The sequence below is a fragment of the Rattus norvegicus genome, chromosome 4, assembly GCF_021556685.1.
Source record: "Rattus norvegicus strain SHRSP/BbbUtx chromosome 4, alternate assembly SHRSP_T2T, whole genome shotgun sequence".
Classification (NCBI taxonomy): Eukaryota; Metazoa; Chordata; class Mammalia; order Rodentia; family Muridae; genus Rattus; species Rattus norvegicus.
The window spans coordinates 31296970-31315403 of record NC_141537.1 but is presented as its reverse complement, the minus strand read 5'-3'; the positions used below and the strand labels follow the sequence as shown (position 1 = coordinate 31315403).

General features: G+C 42.0%; 1 protein-coding gene across 3 annotated transcripts in view; it reads left to right on the top strand.

Moving 5' to 3' along the window:
• Positions 1-3363: 3363 nt before the first annotated feature.
• Tmbim7 (transmembrane BAX inhibitor motif containing 7) overlaps positions 3364-18434 on the top strand; it is a 32898-nt gene continuing 17827 nt past the window's right edge. For 2 of the 3 annotated variants that reach the window (XR_015685624.1, XM_087657964.1), the window contains exons 1-3: positions 3364-3724; positions 3860-3986; positions 8841-9118. Coding sequence is in view for 2 of the 3 variants with exons in the window: in XM_087657964.1 (XP_087514090.1) it covers positions 3985-3986; positions 8841-9118 (280 nt within the window). In the remaining variant the exon portion in view is untranslated. The remainder of the gene's footprint in view (positions 3725-3859; positions 3987-8840; positions 9119-18434) is intronic. The other variant, NM_001039612.2, reaches the window with a different exon arrangement.

The window sequence follows — 18434 nt, the reverse complement described above, 5'->3', positions numbered from 1 at the left end:
CCGCTACCTAAGTTGAGCAACGTTTACCGCAAGGACCGATGGGAATTACTAGGCAAAGAAGGTGTCAGGGGTCAAATCAAGAGGTGAGAGAAGGGAGCAACACCACGTGCGGCTCTCTCCTAGTCCCCTCCTCCCTCGGTGCTTCAGGAAGACTATGAGGCCCAGGGAGGGCAAGTCATGGTTCCCTGAGGAGTCAGAGGAAGATGTGTAAGACACATGTCTCAATTTGTGCTGCTGTGACAAATTACTGGAGATGGGTATTCATAGGAAACAGACTTTTTTCCCCCCATAGTTCTGGTAGCTGAATCCTAGTCACGAGGATTTTACCCTCATTGACTAATTCCTTTGTGTTCCACTTTTAAGAAATGTTAATTTTTCTTTAAATATATTTTAATTAAAATAAAATTACATCATATCTCCCTTCCAACCCCTCCTATATACCCTCCCTCCCTCTCAGATTAATGGCCTCTTTTTTTTTTAAGATTTATTTATTATATATAAGTACACTGTCGCTGTCTTCAGACACATCAGAAGAGGGCATCAGATCTCATTACAGGTGGTCGTGAGCCACCATGGGGTTGCTGGGATTTGAACTCAGGACTTCTGGAAGAGCAGTCAGTGCTCTTAACCACTGAGCCATCTCTCCAGTCCTAATGACCATATATATATATATATATATATATATATATATATATATATATGCGTTATGCATACATATATGCACAAACATATAAATTCAACTTGCTGAGTCTGTTTCTGTTGTTTCTGTGTATATTATTTCAGGGCTGAATAGTTTATATTTGATATATTTGGGGGCTCATCCCTGGAAAAGATAATCATCTTTCTCTCAGCAATCATTAATTACTTGTAGATAATTGTCTAGATGTTGGACCCACGAGGCTTTTCCCCTTCTGTATTAGCACTGCCATTGACATTGCCATTGTTTAGGTCTAGTTTGTGCAGACATTTCAAGGAAATACAGTCACACTTTAACTACCTGCCCCTCTGGTTCTTAGAATTTTTCTGCCTCCTCTTCCATGATGTTCCCTGAGCCTTTTGTCCAGTTTTCTGTGGTAGATGCACCCCTTGGGAACTGACCTCCCTACACTCGCTGATTTCTTCAGAATGTCTAGCTGTGGTTTTCTGTAATAGTCTCTGCTTTCTGTAACGGGGAGCTTTCTTTGACGAGAGGAGATGGCTACACTACTTGTGTGCATAATGATGTTTTAGAATGTAGTTGGGAGTCTCTCTGAACTAGTAAAAGGCAGTAGTAGGATCTCTTTAAGATGCATGACCTCACTGCCTCTGGGTGGTTGACTAGGTTTCTAATACCAAGCCTAATTTCCCTCCTTCTTAAGTCCAATCAGACCACCCAAATGCGAGGACCACGATTGCACCTTTAGGGATACCTTGCCATGCTGGCCATTGTTGTGGTTCATAGGCATCACAAACTGCATAGGGTTATTGACAGCATCCTGCCCTTGCAGAATACTTTCTATTATACGGGCAATTAAGCTAACATATAAGAATTTGGGAAATAGGGCTGGAGAGATGGCTCAGTGGTTAGGAGCGCTGACTGCTCTTCCACAGGTCCTGAGTTCAATTCCCAGCAACCACATGGTGGCTCACAACCATCTGTAATGGGTTCTGATGCCCTCTTCTGGTGTGTCTGAAGACAGCTACAGTGTACTCATATAAATAAAATAAATCTTTAAAAAAAAAAAGAATTTGGGAAATATATTTAAACCATAGCACACAATGAGAGATAACCAGTCTGGAGCCAAGGGAAGGGTTGGACTGGATCACATAGACAAGTTAGTACAAGTGAGATGGGTGAGAAAATGTTGACGGTGCTGTGCGTCCATGAGGTGTTAAAGCACAAATAAATGCCTCTGGAGGCCTTAAAATCTCACATGAATGGGGCATTTCCTTGGTTGTTCTTAGTGTCAGCATGTGCTACCGTTTGCAGGACTTATAGTTACGTGTTCCATTGTTCACTAGTGAAAACTCTTAGGATTAAAAACACAGAGTAGATGTATAAAACACACCACAGGCTGCTTTCAAAAAAGATGATCACATTCTGTTCTCTGATGATTAGAGGCCACCAGGGGATTCACAAACCACGTGTGTCTTTGCCCTACCTGTTAAACGGGTGAGATTCTGCAATGAGTTCAACTTGCTTTACTCGCCTGTCAAGTGAAAGGCGGCAGAGGCTATACGTCTTAGAGTTGATGTTCTAAACCAGTTAGCACATATAAGAATGCAAACACCTGTTACATATAAAAAAAAAGTCTGCATAGTGTAGAATATGAGGCTGATGAGGAGAGGATTTCTTTTGACCAAACTGTACTTAATTCATTACAATCCTGACATGTGAAAAAGAAATCATATTAACTGCATTTTGGAGGGGAAAACATACAATTAAGTTGACTGTTTACACCAACAAAATAGAGCAACTGAGGCCTGGACAGAGATAATTCATGGGGCCTGTGAGAATCTGAGGTTCAAAGTATGGTAACAGAGGGAGATATTTTACTGACTCTTTTTGGCCAGAGGTTTTCGGAGGAGCGGCCAGCATACGTCTTCCACTACAGACAAGCCTTCTGGATGTTCTGTGCTGTAACTCAAGCACCATGGAACCTCTTTCTGTGTTAGATATCCTGCTTCCTAGTCTCATTCTTTTTTTCTTTTTTTTCTTTTTTTTGGAGCTGGGGACCGAACCCAGGGCCTTGCGCTTGCTAGGCAAGCGCTCTACCACTGAGCTAAATCCCCAACCCCCCTAGTCTCATTCTTGCTTGGGGTACTGTTCTCTTTGCTGGCATTGTGCTTCCCCACAACCTTCCTGTTTAACACAACTTTTGTCCTTAGAACCAGCCAGGATTTCATCTCCACCTCCTTAATCCTAGATCACAATTCCTTCCTAAAGCCTTTGCTTCTTTCTTACCAACACACACAGTGCACATGTCTCTGCCAACTGTGCAGGGAAGGAATGTCTTCTTCATAGCTCTCTCACTTCTTCACTCTCGGTACGTAGTAAACAGACTGAATTTAATGGCTGAGTCAGTAGAAAGCTCCATAGAGGGCAAGTTTCTCCTCCCTTTCTACGGATCCCAGAGAAGAAGGGCTCATGGTACCTACTCACCTGGTCATGGGCCTTCCCTTACCAAACAGCCTGATTTAGGTGTTTGATGACGTCCCATATCTCAGGTGTGACAATCCATAATTGACTTAATGCTTAGGACCCATGATTGTTTTGAGCACTGTCCCACCATGGGGGAGGAGACACAAAATTCATCATGGTCTATAGAAAGATCAGTGTATCCTTTACTAGAAATGAGTCTTACTCATCTGGAATAATGGCCCAGGACCTCTGAACGGTGACCTCCAATGGAATCTTATGAGCATCTTCTTGCTGAGAAGAAAGTGATGGCATAAGTGGAAGGATCCCTTCCACGTGGACAGAGCCTCTCGCTCTGTGACGTGGAGTTGGTTTGAAGACCTGAGGGTAGGCCTTCTTGAGACCCAACAGAGAGTGTGCCCACTAGCACGAAGGTTGACTGGGCTTGGTTTGGAACCCCTCTTTGTGAGAAAAAGGATCCACTCACCCCATGCTCCAACTGCCACTCTCTTAACTGTCACTCAGAACCTTGCTTCTCAGTTTTACTACCTGCCTGGCTGTTTGGATGGCTGCTGGCTCAGCAGTCAGGAGAAGCTTGAGGACCAGGTGAAAACCTCATTTGTGTTTCAGGAAACAAACCAAATATAGTTCTTCGAGGAAGACTCAGTTGCTTTTGGGTTTTTGTTGCTTTTGCCTTTAGCTGCTTTGGAAAAAAAATCTGTTTCTGCTTCTGACTTGCAGGACGCCGTGGACACCAGCTTGGTCATTTGAGCATCTTTCAGTGACCTTCAGCTTTGTGTGAAGATTCCTTTCATAGACAAGCTCCAGACTTTATCATATAGGGGAATATTTCCTTTGTCTTCAAAATGTAAATATAATATTATCGAAATTATTACTTGGGATAAATGGCCACTGTAAAAATTCATTCAAGTTAAGTACACTCCCAACCGAGCTGTATCAGAATGACGATCAATCCCATTTGCTGTATTTCTGTTCAGTCAGAGAGGGGGGTGAACATTAATGCGATCTCCCTAAATATTATTCTCAAATTTTATTTTCAAAATTCAAAACTGACTTCACAGTGAAGTCCCCATTGGTGCATATGTGTGTGTATGCATATGATGTTTTTGCGTCTGTGCCACAATTAGTCTGCTTCCCCACTGATGGGTAATAGGTCGTTATAAATTTTTGGCAGTTATAAACAGTGAATTGATATACTGAATTTTCTTTCACATAGACCTTTGCCTTCGTGTGTTTATAGAATAAATTACTCCAACTATAGCTGTGGGGCCTAAAGTGCTACATATGTGGGTTTCTGGTAGATAGCACAAAGCTTTATATTGAAATGAGGTGGGGGGTTGGGGATTTAGCTCAGTGGTAGAGCGCTTGCCTAGAAAGCAGAAGGTCCTCAGCTCTGGAAAAAATAAAAAGAAATGAGGTGGGTTACCTCAAGTGTGACAATCCACTGTCTATAACTGACTTAATGCTTAGGGCCCATGAGTGCTTTGAGGTAACAAAAATATTTTAATTTTGCTTAAAATCAAGAGGAAAATCATGAACACCATGACGGATAGCCTCTAATGAACCCATCCCGCCTTATACCGATATTTCCAGCAATAACAAGGAAAGATTATTTTGAATATATTTAAATTTGCAATTATTTAAATTAAACCTATTGACTGTTTTGTGGAAGAGGGAACTCAGTAGAAGAAACGTGGACTCATGGGAGTGATGATATGTCCCCAGATTATCCATTTCTTTATAGTCTTAACAGCCATGAGAATCATCTTTGTAATCTTTGGATGCCTTTCATTACTGCTCTTATTTACAGGTCTTTGGTGGTTTTGCAAGGCATCAGCGTCCAGGCTTACTGGCAACTTACATTTTTATGAATTGATTATTTGTGTTCACTACCCTCTCTGCACAATAAACTTTGCAAATATTTTATCATTTTCTTATATCAGATTTGTTGAAATTTTCTTATAATCCAAAGTGTTTAATAGTTTAATATCTGAACTGCTCTGTACCTTCAATCTGTCAAATACTTCTCTCTCTCTCTCTCTCTCTCTCTCTCTTTCTCTTTGAACTGGTATCATTTTTATAACTGTATCCATACATTCTTTGTATTTCCTAATAGAGTATATATGATTATTATTAGATTTGAAAATATTTTCAGTTCGCCTATGTATTAGTTACTTATGTATTTCTGTGACTAAACACCATGACCAAGGCATCTTAGAAAAGAAAGCATTCAATTGGGATTATGGTTTCAGGCTTAGTGCCCATGCTGGCAAAGCGGAGGCATAGTGGCAGGAAGAGGCTAGAGCTAAGAGCTTACATCTCTATGCACAGTAGGAGACAGGGAGAGAACACTCCCAGTGACACACTTCCTCCAACAGTCTACAGGAATTTTTAATCCTTCCCAAACAGTCCACCAACCAAGGACCAAATATTCCAACATAAGAGTCTATAGGAAGGAGGCATCCTCATTCAAGCCGCCACAGCCTGCAACAGATCTTTGAATGAAAGAAAAAAGCAGCTATTTAACTATTGTTTCTGAACGTGTAACTAATTGTTCTAACATTAAGGGCATAATTTGAAGTTTCGTCTTTGTCAAATATTATCAAATTTATCAAATTCTCATATATACATCAATTTGTCCCTGAACTCTCTTCCATCCCATTGATCTCTTGCTACACCGGTATTACAGTTTTAATCATATAGCTCTATATTATACGTATATATGATATACATATGTACGGATGCATTTTATTTCTGCAAAAGTAAATCACTACTGCTTCTCTTGTAGTCCTTTTTCAAGTTTGTTCTTGATTTTTCTCATGTATTTAAGCTGATGAACTTTGGTGTTACTAGAAATCACTACTGAATCTTGTAAACATTTGAGACTAACTGGAGGAAAAGGATCATCTTTATTAAATGCCATCTGTTTCTCCAGGAGCCTGACAGGTTTTTTTGTTTTTTGTTTTTTTTTGCTTGTTTGGTTGGTTGTTTTTTTGTTTTTGTTTTTGTTTCTGTTTTTACTTCCTGTTTGGCCATCAGTCTACCCTGGCTTCACCATCTTAGTCTCCTTTTCTTGCCCCATCATTGTCCCTTGTGAGATGAAAAGTAGGCAGCAGTGGAGGGGGCTTGCTTGAAATCTCCCAACTTTGGCTGGGTGTAGGGGCACACACCTTTAATTCCACCCAGCACTCGGGAGGCAAAGAGGTGCAGAGAGAGGCAGAGGCAGAGGAGAGACAGAGAGAAGCAGAGAGAGAGAGAGGCAGAGAGAGAAAGAGAGAGGGGGAGGGAGAGTGAGAGGCAGAGAGAGAAAGAGAGAGAGGGAGGGAGAGAGAGAGGCAGAGTGAGAGAGGGAGAGAGAGAGAGAGAGAGAGAGACAGAGGAGAGACAGAGAGAGAGAGAGAGAGAGGCAGAGGAGAGACAGAGAGAGGCAGAGAGAGAGGCAGAGGCAGAGGAGAGATAGAGAGAGGCAGAGAGAGAGAGAGAGAGGCAGAGGCAGATGAGAGAGAGAGAGGCAGAGGCAGAGGAGAGAGAGAGAGGCAGAGAGAGAGAGAGAGAGAGGCAGAGGCAGAGGCAGAGGAGAGACAGAGAGAGGCAGAGAGAGAGAGAGGCAGAGGCAGAGGAGAGACAGAGAGAGGCAGAGAGAGAGAGAGAGAGGCAGAGGCAGATGAGAGAGAGAGAGAGAGGCAGAGGCAGAGGAGAGAGAGAGAGAGGCAGAGAGAGAGAGAGGCAGGCAGATGAGAGAGAGAGAGACAGAGAGAGAGAGAGAGAGAGAGAGAGAGGCAGAGGCAGAGGCAGGCAGAAGTCTGAATTCAATGCCAGCCTTGTCTACAAATTGAGTTCCAGGACAGCTAGGGCTACAGAGAAACCTTGTCCTGGAACAACAACAACAACAACAGGAAAAAAGGAAAGGAAAGGAAAGGAAAGGAAAGGAAAGGAAAGGAAAGGAAAGGAAAGGGAGTTCGCATTTGTCGTGAGATGAGTGTTGACCTTTATTCTTCAAGAGGTTTCTGGGGCTGGAGAGATGGCTCAGTGGTTAAGAGCTTCCACTGCTCTTCCAGAGGTCCGGAGTTCAATTCCCAGCAACCACATGGTGGCTCACAACCATCCCTCTTCTGGTGTGTCTGAAGACAGCTACAGTGTATTCATATAAATAAAATAAATCTTTAAAAAAAAAAAGAGGTCTCTGGAGACTGGCGTTTTGGTTGTCAAGCCCAGCAGCCAAGCCCAACTTCCCCAGCCACCATTTCTAGTCTCTGTTTTCACACTGGCTTCCTCTGTTCCTTCTCTGCACTGTAGGTAGAGGGGTCTTTATAAACCCTCAGTGATGGCCCACGGAATAGTTTTCTATTGCTGGTGATACACTTCTGCACAGACTGTGTGTCACAAGGCATAACAAGCCAACTGTCCTATAGTTCTGCAGGTCAGAAGTCCCAGCTTCACGGGGCTAAAACCAAGGTGCCAACAGGGCCATGTTCTTCTCTGGAGACTCCACTAGAAAATCTGTTTTTTGCCCAAATTCTCCAGCTTTGTTCCAAGCTGCTTCTAGAATCATCTTCACAGGATCTGTGTCATTTTGACTTCCATTTGCCATTCCTATTCTGTGTTTCCTGTCCTCCTCTCTTCTAAGTATGATCACAGAAAACTCTTAACTTTGAGGTCGGATTGAACCTGGAGCCAACTTATCTCAGTGTCCTTATGTCCACCCGCAGTTTCTTTTTATAAGCAAAGCAAAGTTTCCAGGGGCCCAGCAGAGGATAATTAGGAGACTATCAGCTTCCTAACATGCCGATGTCACTGAGGTTACAAAGGGTAGTTTCTTTAGGTTATTCCAGCCTCCCTACCTCCCAAGTGACAAAAATCCCAAAACTCCATTATTTAACCCCACTACACTATGAACTTCCATATCCTGGGATGTGAGCATCTCCAGTGTCTGGGGTCTGTCTTGTATGATTCCTCTGGATCTGGCCCGGGGCGACTGCTCTATCGAGGAAAGCTTTCTCCCCACCTCTTTATTTGCCCAAGTCCTGTAACAATTCCGGCCTTGCCTTCACTTTTCCTGAGAATGTCTGGCAGCCTCTTCCACTCCCTGTGGTTTCCTCTGGGTATCACAGAGGGCACCCACATCCTCCCACGTCCCTGGCTCACTTACGTTGCCTTTAATACCATTGCTCTTCTGATGTACTGTCTCCCCCCCAGGGTAAGTCCACTGAATACAGAAGCCATGGAGGAATCTCCACAGGCCCTTTAACTCCCTGATGAGTGAACTCAAAGGTCCATTCCGGAATAGGAAGAAAATTATTTTACTCTCCACTAGTCGTTTTCAGCCTTTCTAATGCTGCCGCCCTTGAATGCAGTTCTTTATGTTGTGGTAACCCCTCCACCATAAGATTGTTCTTATTCCTACCTCATGACTGTCATTTCCCTACTTTTATGAATCATAATGTAAAGACTTTTGGAGATAGAGGCTTGTCAATGGGGTTGTGACCCACATGTTGGGAACATCTACTCTACGGGGTCTGTCTCACGGGTGTTTGCTTATTCACTTAATGGGCATTTGTTATACAATGTGAATGTGTGATATGAATGGATCTACCGTCATCAAAAATAGGGGGGGGAAAATCACTTGAAAGTTATAAGGATAGTAAGGTAGTGGGGAGGGAGTGTGGCTACCAGGACATGAATGACAGGTTTTCTGTTCCAGGAAAATAGACTTGGAGGTCAGTGAGCCGGTCAACTTCAGCTCAGGAGATCATCAACATCTGGTTCATAAGGCAGCAATTAAAAGTAACTCCGGCAAACTGGATCAGCAGCCCTTCACAAGTTCATCTGGAGACAGGCCACAGGAAGCCATAAAATATCCGTATCCGAGGAGTAGAGACGGAGCAAACGCCTATGCAGTACAAATTTCTGAGGATGCTACACCCCCAAACGAGAGCGTAAACCTATCCGGTCCCTTTGAAAACACGTCCATCCGTAAAGGTAAGAGCGCGTAAGACTTGGGTTCAGAAAAGAGCAGTGTCTCCTTTAAAACGTTTCCATGGCATGCACTGCCAGAAAGAATGATTTCTTTTTCACTCAGCTTTCTTGCTCTTTATCATGAAACGAGTCAGAGGCTGCAATAATCGATCACCGTGATGTTGTACGGGAGATTCAGAAATCCATAATACGTACACGGCGACATTTGAATTTTCTGAAGGAAGTCTGGGCTAACTGTTGATTGTGAAATGTTCTCATCTACAAACAACATGGTCACACCATATTGGCCTAGGTTTTTAAAAATATTAATTAAATGTCCTAGGTGTTTATTCTGGAATAGGCAGGAATATATTCATCAGAGAATGGCAGAAATGTTAAAAAACTGTGACATAAATAAATGAGAACTTTTGTTCTCATGAAACGTGATATTGAAGGGCAGTAGTAAAGGCAATGCTGGGGATCCCCATGTTGCAGATGCTGCGCTCCTGGGGCCTGGGTAGCCTGCAAGCGGCCTTGGAACTTTTTTATTTCCAGTGATGCCTCCCCGTTCCCATCCTATGTCAGAAACTGGAAGGAGGCCTTTGGGAGCTCTGGCCTTCTGGATGAAAAAGGGAAAGAGCCAAAGACCAAGGGCCAAGGGATGACAAAGGTTCTGACAGTTCCAAAAAGTCCCATTCGCTAGAGGAATCCCTGAGCCCTCTGAACTAAACCTCACCCACCCGCCCTCCATCATATCTGAATGAAGCACTTGGCAGCTCTGTCTGCACTTTTCCTTGTTGGGCCGATCATCTCATTTCACATGATATTTGGGTCAGAGTATAAGGAAGCCAGAGCAGATGGGTGCCACCAGACAGCCAGCAGCTTAGATGTCAGACTTTCTCCACAGTGTCACGCGGTTAGTCTTTACAACTCTCTGAATGGAGAAGTCATCTCGGCATATTGGAGACGTGGAAACCAGATTTAAAGAGGTGGAACCAAAATGCATGTAGAAGCTACCTCACCAGTTAGGGATTGACAGCAGCGTCTTCTGAGAGTCCGAGGTGAGCCTTTTTTCTGATTTTCACAAGTTGCCCAGTCTGTAAGGCGAAAGACGCACAGGGAAGAAGCTTGGCAGGGCAATGATGTAAGAGTCACGGAGAGAGGGGCTGCACCTTGGTGGCATCTCCAGGAAGACACTGTTTGAAAGTCGTCAACTCGGGGTTGGGGATTTGGCTCAGTGGTAGAGCACTTGCCTAGCAAGCGCAAGGCCCTGGGTTCGGTCCCCAGCTCCGAAAAAAAGAAAAGGAAAAAAAAAAAAAAAAGGAAGTCGTCAACTCCGTTCATGTGAAGTGCACACACACTGTTTTCATTAAATTTTCAGTTTTACAGCCAGCACCATAATCCATTTGGATCATGTTTATAACTTTAAAATGAAACCCATCGGGAATTACACCCGTCTTCCTCGGCCCTGTCGACTGCTAATCTTCCTAACCCCGTGGACCTGCTTATTAAGACCCATCTCATACAAACGGGAGCACGGAACATATGCCCTTCTGGAAATATCTCTTCGTGAAACATAAGGCTTTTAAGGTTCACCTACACCGTAAGCATTAGTTCTTATTTTATGGCCATGTAGTATTTTTATTGCCTGGAAGACATTGCATTCGTTCACATATTTGTTAGAGTTAGAATCCACAGTGGGGGGAAAACCCCACAGACTCAATCCAAATTCTAATTAAGTGACTTTGTCGTGATTGTGAGCAGGACAATAGCCTTAAAGCCAAACGGAAGACGAGCTGCACAGAATGGGCTAGAGGAAGTGTTTTTAAAGGTTTCTCCGGTATGTGCCGCTGCTCCAAAAGCTGGCTCCCCTCAGTGAGGAGCTGTCTCTGTCTCCCCCTGCTGACAGGGTGGAGAAACTGCTTTGCCTCCTGGTAAACAACCAAGAGTGGGTTTACAAAAGACAGCCTGGCTGTTTTACAATTCTGAGGAGAGGGCAAGAAGTCAGAGTTGCCTGCAGCTTGTATTTTGGGAATTTAGAATGGATGCCTAACACAAAATGGGGGTTTCCTTAGCCATCACATATGTGTCAATCGATAGTCTCTTGGGCTGCTTCTTCTTTTGGTTATTATAACTAACGCTGCAACTAATATTCAGGAAAGGCTCTAGCAGGCCCTAGCATGACAGCCATGATGCCGACAGGTTTGCCCTTTCCCCTTGCCTTTGCCTCGTAAACCATAGTTTACATGCCCAAAGCTAGCCACCAAGGTCTTTTCTTTTATTTGGACAATTTCTTTAGTCAGACTCATTCTTGGCTGATCACCAAGGTCCAACTATCAAAGTACGGGAGTCCAGCCATCAGAAGCCCTCTTCCGGCTGTCCTAGTTAAGATGCCCAACCAAAACATACCACTGCGTTCTGCATCCTGGAGCATTCCAGCACAGGCCTCTCCTTTTTTCCTCTTAAAAATCACACCTGCGAGGCTATTTGCTGTTGTTTCTGCCTAAGTCAGAAACCAACCACTTTGTTTTGCCCCCTAGTTATACAGGTGTTTGGGTGGGGTTTGTCCGATGTGTGTAGGTGCTCTTCAAGTCACATATTAATTTTATATAAATGTATGTTTACATTTCTCTTGGATGGAAGGCAGGATTGTTGAAGGACACCACAAGTTCCTTCACCTTTTGATGAATGGCAAAGCTTCTCTAAGGCAGCCTCGCCAGTTTTCATTTCAACCAGTAATGTATGAGAGTTTCTGCTTCTCAATATCCTTGCCAACGTTTGTTATTATCTTTCTGATCGTAAACATCCTAGTGAGGATGACGTGGTATTACATAATAGTTTTGAATTGAGTTTTTCTTTTCTCCCCCTTTTATTAAAAATAGATTCCAACCCCCTCATATACTATATCCTGATTATGGCTTCCCTCCCGCTACTCCTCCCAGGTCCCTCCCTCCCCTTCCCTACCATCCAGATTCACCCCCTTTCTGCCTCTCATTAAAAACAAACAGGCTTCTAAGAGATAATAATTAATTATAACAAAGTAAAATATAGTAGGACAAAGCAAAAACTATCACATTAGAGATGGACAGGATAAATAAACAGAAAGAAAAGAGCCTGAGAGAAGGCACAAGAATCAGAGCCCCAGCCATTTGCACACTCAAGGATCTCATAAAAACACAAAACTGGAAGCCATAATATATACCAGTTTGTGGAGAGCACAAACTATATAGTCCATATAGAACTATATATGCTACAGTCTTAGCATCAGCTTGGGTGGTTTAGCGTGGGTCCCCCATGAGACCCCTTTGACCAACAACTCAACTAGCTGTGATGCAATTCTGGTGATGGAAACTACATTGGGTCACAAGAGGTGGCCAAGCAGGTCTCTGCCTCCACTGTTATTTGGTGATTTCCTTTGGTTCACCTTCATATATGTTTATTTTAGGAAGCTTCTAGTGTATTAAGTTTTCATATTACTTATCAAATAACCCTTAAATTCACCTGTCCCTCTCCATAATTCTTCCTTTATCCCTCTTTCCCCACCTGACTCAATCTTCCACCAGCTACACCCCTTCCATGTACAACTGTTTATTATGTTTTCCTTTCCTAAGGATCTCTCTGTATTCTTCCACATGCAATCATCCAGTGTGACCAGCACCATTTGTTGAAGACGATATCTTTATTCCACTGTGTATTTCTGGCTTTGTTTAAAAAAAATCGGGTGTCCATAGGTGTGTGGATTTATATCTGGGTCTTCAGATCTATTCTATTGGTGAATGGTTCTGTATTCGTGCCAATATTATATTGCTTTTATTACTAAAGCTCAGTAGTGCAGCTTGAAATCAGGAACAGTGAAATCTTCTGACAAAACTAATAAAAATCCCTCTTGTTTGCCACTGGGCAATGTTCTTTCTGTTTCTATTTTGTGGAATTGTTTAGCTATCCTGGTTTTGTGTGTATGTGTTTCCATATGAAGCTGAAAAATTGTGCTTTTCAAATCTATGAAGAAATGTTGGAATTTTTATTGGGAATTGTATTGGATCTGTAGATTGCTTTTGGTAGGGTCGTCATTTCTGTTATGTCAATCCTACTAATTCATGAGTATGGGAGATCTTTCCATCTTCTGATATCTTCTTCAATTTCTTTCTTCAATGTCGTGAAGTTTTTTTTTTATACAAGTCTTTCATTTGCTTATTTGGACTTATCCAAGATATATTATACTATTTTAGGCTATTGTAAAAGGTGGTATTTCCCTGATATCTATTTCAATCTGTCATTTGTATATGGGAGGGCTACTGATTTTTGTGAGTTAATTTTGTACTTTAATGAAGATATTTTAGCAGCCGTAGGAGTTTCTGGTGGAATTTTCAGGGTCACTTATTTATATTATCATGTTTTCAAACAAAGACGCCTTGACTACTTTCTTTGCAACTTGTATCCCCCTCATCTCCTTCAGTTGCCTTAGTTGCTCTAGCTAAGACTTAAAATATATATTGAATATGTATGAAGAGCGAGGACAACCTTGTCTTGTTCCTTATTTTAGTGGAAATTCTTTGAGTTTCTCTCCATTTAAATTGACGTTTGCTATGGGCTTTCTGTAAATTGCCATTACTATGTTGAGATATCTCCCCATATTCCTAAGCTCTCCAGAATTTTTATCATGAAGGGGTGTTGGCCTTTTCATGAAATGACCATGTGTTTTTTGTCTTTCAGTTTGTTTATATGGTGGACTACATTTATTTATATATGTTGTACCATCCCCACATCTCTGATATAAAACCTACTTGATCAAGTGGATAAACTTCTTGATGTGTGTTGGATTAGGTTGCAACCATTTTATTGAGAATTTTTACATCTGTGTTCATAAGGGAAATTGGTCTCTAATTCTCTTTGTTGGGTTTTTAGGTGGTTTGGGCATCTGGATAACAGTGACATCGTAAAACGAACTGGACAATGTTCTTTCTGTTTCTATTTTGTGGAATAATTTGAGGAGTATTGGCATGAGCTTGTCTTTGAAAGTGTGATAGAATTTTGTGCTAAAGCCACCTGACCCCCCTTTTTTTGTTGGAAGACTTTTAATGACTGCATTTATTTCAGTAGGGGTAACAGGTCTATTTAAATTGCTTATCTGATCTTGATTTATCTATAGTAAAGTGGTATGTATCCAGAAAATTATCCATTTCTTTTAGATTTGGTATTGGACAGGTTTTTAAAGTCTGTCCTTATCATTCTTTGGATTTCCTCAATGTCTGTTGTTATATGTACCTTTCCTGATTTTGTTTATTTGGTGTCCCCGCCAGCGGGGACCCAGTTATTCAGGGTCCCGAAGAGGCTTTCTACCTGTGGGCCAAAATGGGGGTGAAGAGAAGAAGGAGACCAAGCAAAAGTTCTGTTGTCAAGGTCTCCTTTATTGGGATGAACATTGCAGCTTTTAAGGCTTTCAGGTAGGGGGAGTGACCTTTGTGAAATATGAAGGAGGGGGAGATGAGGGTATAGGCAGTGATAGCTGGAGGCAAAGAAGTCAGGCGATGAGGTCAGGTGGTGGAGACACTGGGTGTTGACTGAGGAGATAACTGGTATCTGCTCGAGCTGAGGCATCCCTTGAATGTTATACTCCTGTGCCGTAAATTCATGGGAGAGGCTTTATCCAACAATCTTAAGATTTATGGCAGTCATCTTCGGGGTGAGTCTCTGTGGCCAAACAGCCCAGAGTCACTTTGAACCATGCAGTCAAAAAGCGGCTAGGCCCAAATCCAATATGGCTCCGTGCATCTCCCCCATTTTTCTTTAAAAAAAAAAAAAAAAAAAAAACATTAGGTGGAAGTAGTGGTCTGAGAGAGATCAGACATGCCTCACAGAGTGCCCAGCTCGGCCATGGCAAGCCACTCCTGCAGTTAGGACTGCACCCCAATGGCTAGGAATGAACTTATGCTGTAACACACCGTTCTGGGCTATACGTGTGTGTTATTGGGGGAGAAACTGGGCAGAGGAGCATTTGACCGGCCCACACGTTTAAACGGGGTGTAGCCACCTCTGTCTTAGGATCGACCTCTCAAACCCCAGCCTCTCTGTCATAGGACCACCTTGTCGCCCTCAAGGCTCCATGTCTAGATTGGTCAAGGGTCAGAGGAAGTTGCCCGTCACTGAGGAAAGCTACATTGGATCATCTTCTCATTCCTCTTACTTGAGCCCAGGGGCGAAGGAGCAGGAGCCAGATGGCATTAATATAAGAGATTGTGGAAATTGAGCCTCTCCCAATAAGTAGTGGGCACCTCATCTGGTTCTCCTCAGCTGCTATGGCCATACCACCAAGGACCTAGTCAAGCCTCTCCTGTAATAAAATTTAGAATTCCCAATTGTTAGCAACTACTCCAGAAAGTTCACCCACTGTGCTTGCCTAACAATAGATTGGGGGAGGGTAGCTCCAGACACTGCAGACACAATGGCTGCAGCAGTAATGGCTGCTACAATAGCAGCGAAAATGCCAAGGTCTTTCCCAGGACAGTTCAGGATCGGTCATTCTTCTCTGGAACAACCAGCAGGCAATGGAACCATGTCTGAGATCTGCAAAACCAGGGCAGAGTTCCCCAGTCCACAGCAGCTTCCACCAAGCAACAGTGCACAGAGGGTCGGAGCGCAGGCTGTGGTGGGACGGGACACAATGACTGCAGCAACGCCAGAATTTCTGTGATGACAAAAGATGAGTGGGAATCCTCCATATTCCTCCAAGGACACAGGAATGACTCCAGGGACCCGAACCAGGAGAGCTGAATCTTCATGCTCACAGGATCAGCAAGTCTCACCAGCCACTCGGGCAGCTGGCACACTCCTGTAGCATCCTGTAGAAAAAACACAAAGATTCCCTCTTCCCCATATAAAATATCTGAACAGGATCATGCCAATATGTGGATCTTTCTATTTCACCTAGGCAGAAGTATGCCTAGCTGTAGGGTGCCATAAACTCAGAGTGTTCCTTGGCATCCAAATTTTAAAATTGAAATAAAAGGAGCATATTTTAGCATACAGGGATAACTCCCCTTTTTATTTATTAAAATATTGTTAAAATATTATTTATTAAGATAAGTCCTTAAGGATTAAATTGAGGACACTGAGCACTTGTATTTATAAATTTACTTTTATACCAAATTATTGTCTCCAGCATTACTGTTTTGGATATATAAAGAATGAGATTTTTTGACTAATTGTTCCTATGTAAGGCCTATAATCTGTCTGGTATCATTGTCCTCCCTTGTTAAGGGGTCTAGGCAATCCAGTTTGAGTTCTTAAATGGCCTATAAAGGAACAGTACTTAGTGCTCTTAACCACTGAGCCATCTCTCCAGCCCCTCACCAGCTTTATTTACCTAAACATAAGCATTAATTAGAGATGCCAAATCCTATAAATATTGTCCAGATTTAGTCGCACTAGAAATCCCTGAGCCGGTAGGGTGAGGCTGGGAGTTGAAAGTAAGCAAATGGAGTCTTCCTCTTTTCAAGAGGGTGTGTTATCAACTCCATTACCATTTTCAAAGAGCTGGGTCTATGGTTTTGTTTAGTTGTCTGAGCCAGAGCACTGAAAGGACAGTGAGTTGTCAGACAATTTACACTGAAATCACTCACTGATTTCATGTAGAAAACTTGTCTCTAATAAAGCATTAAGTAATTGAAATCAATCGTAAACCACAAGCCACACATTGGCTATCAGTATGTGAATTGAAAGCTTGATTTTTTTAACATTATAAAAACAGTGGCTAAAGCCAGGAATTTAATAATCTGTGCTGAAGCAGCAGAAACTCAAGAGAATAAACAAGTGATCCAATCATACGTGTAGCCTTTTCATTAGATGAACCACCTATAAATACAGTAAGCGCATTTCCTATGGGTTGCATGCACAAATATACAGGAAATACAAAAACATGTAAAGAGTAAAATTATCAATTTTGCCTGAAAAATTTGTATATGTAATAGGCCAAATATCAGTATTTTGTAATAACCAATTAACTGTTGTTTGGCTTTTTAAAATACTTCCATGACTCTAGCCTACAATTCTGTATTAACACAACTGAAGCTTTATCTCCAATGAGGATAACAAACAAAGACCTAAGTCCTCTGGTAAGGTGAGGTACTTAGCCAACTAACATATCCTTAGTAGCTTAAAATTAGTTTTAAATACTCTTTTCTGGAGTAGTCTAACAGCTACTCCCCAAATATTAAAGCTCATTTAGAGAGCAAAAGTTTGTAGTAAAAATTTCTATATACACTTAAAGATTTAAAGTTCTAACTTCTTACATTGAAGAAGCGACAAAATTACATAATATAAGGCTATTAGCCATTCTTTAGTAAAAATTTTAATGATATCACTTTATGGGCTCTCTAAAATTATAAGCAAGCTCACGAAATGAAAACTCACAATCGCCAGGATGTAAACAAATTGTATAAAAATAATCCTCTAAATCTATCTTGAAATGGCAGTTGGATAAGCAAACAAGCTGTAATGCTCTCACAAGTTCTAAAACCTCATCAATCCTTTTTAAATCCTGTAACAATCTCTACCTGTTTGATTTTTTTCTTAATTATAAATAAGTTTGAGTTAGTCAATGTAACACTGACAATCTTTAATCACAATCTTTAAGATCTCTTTGTAACACCAGAGCACAGCCACAACTTTGGAAAGTCACCTGAATTCTGAGTATGTGACTAGGCAGCTGTTCTTGGGGCAGTGGAATTAGCATCAAAATACAGTAACTTTAGGGCAAACCACAACTTTGGCTATGACTGCCAATTCCTACATACGAACGCACGATGGTGCGGTCTCCAATACCTCAAAAAAGAGACATTGCCCTAAAATCTTTTAGAAGCCTGGTTTTTAGAATAAGAATTCCATAAAAATATTACCTCAATTTGGACCTGTTTCCCTAGGTTGGCTCATATCCAAATTACAGTTTTAAGCCAACTTTCTGTTACCAATGTTACACCTTTTAAGCTGTGAAGCTCCTGGTGTCTTTAGGATCAGCTAGTATAAACATTTAGCCAGCCCCTGGGGAGCTTGTCCAGCAGACTTAGGCTTCTAGCTACAGATGTAGGCTCCAAAAGCCAATTGAAACTGTTTTTTATGCATTGTTCCCTTCTTGAAACGAGTTAAAACCAAGTCAAGGTGTGAACGACTGGCAGATAAAGTTTTTATCATTTTTTCTTTTAAACACGAAACATAAAACATTTAAACAACGAGAAACAAAGACCACAGACATAAACTGACAGACATGGATAGCTTGGTGCACCAAGGACACACAATAGACATAGAGGGAAAAAACTAGATGGTGTCCCACGATAGGGACCCACAT